This window comes from Sycon ciliatum, chromosome 12 (assembly GCF_964019385.1).
Source record: "Sycon ciliatum chromosome 12, ocSycCili1.1, whole genome shotgun sequence".
Classification (NCBI taxonomy): domain Eukaryota; kingdom Metazoa; phylum Porifera; class Calcarea; order Leucosolenida; family Sycettidae; genus Sycon; species Sycon ciliatum.
Window position 1 is genome coordinate 20,127,498 of NC_088654.1, and position 5,000 is coordinate 20,132,497.

The 5,000-nt window shown below is 49.6% G+C and overlaps 1 protein-coding gene across 1 annotated transcript in view; it reads left to right on the forward strand.

Moving 5' to 3' along the window:
* The window catches only part of LOC135828544 (uncharacterized), a 95,423-nt gene that overhangs the window by 50,170 nt on the left and 40,253 nt on the right, over positions 1 to 5,000 (forward strand). Inside the window, exons 28-30 of the mRNA XM_065340986.1 lie at positions 1,653 to 1,791; positions 3,053 to 3,515; positions 4,462 to 4,741. Of these exons, the coding sequence (XP_065197058.1) occupies positions 1,653 to 1,791; positions 3,053 to 3,515; positions 4,462 to 4,741 (882 nt within the window). The remainder of the gene's footprint in view (positions 1 to 1,652; positions 1,792 to 3,052; positions 3,516 to 4,461; positions 4,742 to 5,000) is intronic.

Here is a 5,000-nt window from a genome sequence, read left to right on the forward strand (position 1 = left end):
AGAGATATTTGTCAAATGGCTGTATCGCCGTAGCAACAGTGCCATCACGCAAATTTCTGCTACCGTCAATGAGCCCCTGTTTGGTTCTCAACTCTGGCGCACTATACCTCGGCCAGTTCTCGCTCAAGTACACCGGCATACCACTAGACACATGCAGCTAGCTGTATGCTCAGTCTCCGGCTAGCTGTATGCTCAGTCTCCGGCTAGCTGTATGCTCAGTCTCCGGCTAGCTGTATGCTCAGTCTCCGGCTAGCTGTATGCTCAGTCTCCGGCTAGCTGTATGCTCAGTCTCCGGCTAGCTGTATGCTCAGTCTCCGGCTAGCTGTATGCTCAGTCTCCGGCTAGCTGTATGCTCAGTCTCCGGCTAGCTGTATGCTCAGTCTCCGGCTAGCTGTATGCTCAGTCTCCGGCTAGCTGTATGCTCAGTCCAGGGATCGATTTACTTTGATTTTTTTGCATAGCAGTCACTGCTAAACAGTTTTACAATTGACTAGCAACTCCCAGTATTGATTAGCAGTTTTCCTTCATCAAAAGTTTACATGTATAGCTTGTACAATAGCAGGATTTCGTACAGAAGAGGACAATAGCTGCAGTTGCTATTTGCTTTTCCAAGCGAATGTTCGACCTGAATATTTACGTTAGAGTTTTCGCTTGGGCACGTTACATGTTCAGCGTCCATCCGTCTTCGAGTTCTTCACAACACAATGTCTTTCAACAGGGCAGTTCCACTGATTCCTTCGACAATGAAACCTCAGGAAAGCGCTCAAACGATCGTGACATTTCGTGCAAAGCGCATCGAATTTCGCTTTTCTCCTTTTCTTCATCCAAACGAATCGACATTCCTGGCGCGGCCAGTTCTTTGTCCCTCTTCTGGACAGTGAATCACTGATCAGACTCACTGACATGTTGGCTACATGAGACTAAGAACCATCGACTTCAACTGTGCCTTGTCGAACAGAAACAAACTGAGCTTGACAGTGAAAGAAGAAAGGAGAACATCAGGAAAAGTCACCGCCGTGTACAAAACTTCAGAAGACTGCAGTCATGTACGACCAGTGCTAGTGCAGTGTCCAAAATCGAAAGAGCGCGATCCGCGAGTCCGCGACCCGCGCGGACTGAGCAGGACAGGCCAGTTGGTTGGAGTGGTAAAATACTACTCCCTAGTCAGCAGTGTGTACAACAGTCGCATGTAGACTGCACACAACTGGCCTTTGTAGTGCATCGCAGTTTTGGGCGATAACAAACGAAAAGCGAATCGCAGCCAGTGAATTTTGATTCGCAAACTGCGATGCGAACCCGGATAAATCGATCCCTGTCAGTCTATACATTCTTGATCTTATCTTTTCTTGTTTTTCTTTTCTCTTTTTCCTTTTTTAAATGTTTTACTGCCAGAAGTCGCCTTCATGTAAGGAGGCAGATATGCCTGTTTGTTGTACGACTTTAAATAAATCCAACCAACCAACCGGCATACCACTTGTGACTAGACACATTCACCGGCATACCACTAGACACATACGACGGAGGTAGGAACACACAACTTGAGGGGTAGTAGGCCGCAGCATCTCGCTCCACTCGGCCGGCGTGACGTATACCTTTCCTTTCCCTCTGTTTTGAAAACTTGCGCGCGTGCTGTGTTCCCTTCACATGCCCAGTACCGGAACATTAATCACCGTTGCCCTGACGACTGCGATGAAGAAGACGGCGGTGCGTTTCCGCTGGTGGCAGCCAGCAAACTCGGGACCGACGTTTGACCACTGGGCTATTGACACCATCACTATATTATCACCTGTGGTGAGTACATCATGTGCATGCACATGTACATGCATCTTGTTAGGGGAATTCCCTCCCGATCACCATATCATCACATGTGGGGAGTGCATCATGTACATGCATGTCTGTACATAATTATCTTGTCAGGGGAAATCCCTCGCGATCACAAACAGAAATATTGCTGAAATCTGCGAGCCAGAAAATTCTTCCAGAAAATGCCATCCCAGCCCCGACCACCATGCACTCCTACAATGGGGAGTTTTGTAGCGTATCCTGGATGTGAACTTCACAGCCAATCAGAGATCAGCAAGTGTTTGGTCATTGGACATGCGAGTTCTTGCTTCCAGCCCTTCCCTGCCATGTCCCCTCCTCTCCGTACAGATTCGGTTACGAAACCACAAGTTCTCAAGTGTAAAAGACCTTCTCGCTTATGACATTGTATTCGTTTCAATGTTGTATCTCGACTCCGCCGTACCGCTGTTGTTTACTGCATGGTATACCCTGTATGCGCTATGTGCGATTTCCTGTATGCGCTGTCGTTTCATGTTATATATGTGTATGCTTTGATATACGCCGTCTTTTCATGCTATAAATAGTTGGCGGTCTTAGGCTTTAGTTACTAATTTTCGATCGAAGTCAAGTATATCGTTAAGAAGAAAGAGTTGTCCTCGTGCTGCGGGTCGTTCGTTCCTGACACTTAACAGAGAATCCGAGGGTTCACAACAGATTCGTTCCGGCTTTCACAGGGAGGAACGATGTGATACTGCAACACATCTACGTAATGTGCAGCACTACATACTAAACTTCTTTGCTAGTGACTGTGATGACCGTGATGAACATTGGCCTGTAGTTTGCATGGCATGCACTAATTTTGCATTCTTTCATTCATTTTTAACGGACAACCATTGATTTTTCAATAAAGTTCTTTCAGCACATGGTTGTAAAGCTTCTTCGCAGAGTTCAGTTGTTTTCCCAAGTAATGTACGTGCTGTTGTTTAGACTGTAGACCCGACGCCAGCCCTCCTAATGGTTGTCATTGCCTCGCCATCACTACCTGTTTTCATCAAAGTGTGTATGTTTGTGTGTGTTTTGTGTGGGCTTATGTGTGTGTGTGTGTTATGTGTGTGTGTGTGTGTGTGTGTGTGTGTGTGTTTTGGGCATGTGTATGTGTGTGTGTGTGCATGTGTGTTTGTGTGCATCTGCGTCCGTGTGTGTATATATGTGTGCGTGCGTGCGTGTTTGTGTCTATACGCATGTGCGTACATGTACGTGCATGCTGCAGCCGAACCCGACATCTCTGGCGGAGACTTTCTCCTCGACTTCGACGTCAAGCTTCCAGAGGGTCACCGGTCGCTCGACGGCCACGACGTACTGCAGCCGCAGCGGCGTGTGGACATTCAGTGGCACCACCACTCTCACCACCATACGGCTGGACCTGGCAGCGGGCAGCAGCACGGTACCCACAACGCTTCAGTTCATGTACGACCTGGAGTGCGGCGCGGCCACCACGTCCCTGCTGACACTGCAGGGCTACAAGCCGACCACCAATCACATTCCGCTGGTGCCTCTGTGCTGGAACGACAGGACAAAGTGTCCCAACCAGTACATCTTCCCCACCACCTACATGTACACGGGCGGCTGGCAGTGGGTGACCATCGACCTCACCAAGCTAAGCTTTGGCACAAGCCAGGTGACGTTCACGTGGAGCCGCACAGGACGATGGGCCATCGATAATCTCTTTATTGGTAAGTGATCACGTTTACGTAGCAACTTTACATTCAACTTCACCGATGCTCTGTTTCGGCCAACTTAACGGCGTACTCATCTCACAGGCACATTGCCAAAAGGTCGCATTGCAACGAACCAGTCTGAGTTCTCTTGAACTCCAGGGGAAAGAAAGAGAGAGACAGACAGAGACAGACAGAGAGAGGAGAGACAGAGAGAGAGACAGAGACAGACAGACAGACAGACAGACAGACAGACAGACAGACAGACAGACAGACAGACACACACACACACACACAGGCAGACAGACAGACAGACAGACAGACAGACAGACAGACAGACAAAGAGACAGACAGAGCGACAGAGAGACAGAGAGGAGATGGAGAGATGGGGAGACACAGAGACAGAGACAGAGACAGAGAGAGACAGAGAGAGACAGAGACAGAGAGAGACAGAGAGACACAGAGAGAGAGAGAGAGAGACAGAGAGAGACAGAGAGAGACAGAGAGAGAGAGAGAGAGAGAGAGAGAGAGAGAGAGAGAGAGAGAGAGAGAGAGAGAGAGAGAGAGAGAGAGAGAGAGAGAGAGAGAGAGAGAGACAGAGAGAGAGACAGAGAGAGAGACAGAGAGAGAGACAGAGAAGGATGCCGCTGAACCTTAGCCCCAGGCATTCGTGTGATGGGAAGAGTGTTAAATTCAATAACGCAACAAGTTCTCCTCTTCACCGCCTCCTTTCAACTGCTTGTTCCCCTCTGCCTTACCTCCAATACTGCGTGTTGCCCTCTGGCTCACCTCCATTGCTGGTTGTAGTTGGAAAGGAAGTGATCTCTTTTTGTCTTTGGTGTGTGTGTGTGTGTGTGTGTGTGTGTGTGTGTGTGTGTGTGTGTGTGTGTGTGCCTGTGTGCGCGCATGTGTATGTCCGTGGCATTCTTCCCACATGTCTGCACTCCCAATCACACATCTCCAGGACAATGCACAAACGCATGCAGCGGTCATGGACAGTGTTTGTCGACGGGAGGCTGCAGCTGCTGGAACGGCTTCACTGGTGCGTCATGCCAGATTGCGCCCGCGCTCTCGACCAGCTTCACCGAGTCGTTCTCGAGCACAGTGGGCTCGATCTTTGCGGAGAGCGTCGGCGGTCGCATAGCGAGCGTCTGCGGTACCGTGTATTCTGGCAGTTCGCTGGTTTTCACCGGAACGGGCACTCGCTATGCTGTCACCACAGACCTGGACACTCGCCCGTCCACGTAAGTGACAGTGTAACTACATGTCTATGGTCATACATGTATGCATGTACCGTAATAAGGCACGTATAAGCACATGCGCTTCTAAATATAAGTTCCCGTGCATGGCACGGTAAGTTAGCAACGCACCAACATCCTTGCCATAACGCAACACTTGTACACGCGTAACATGCATGCACTCCGAATTGCCGCGCTTCCGCACGGGACTGCGCGGAGCATGCGCATTACTCCAGCTCTCCGTGCTGTTGCTTCTTGCTCTTTG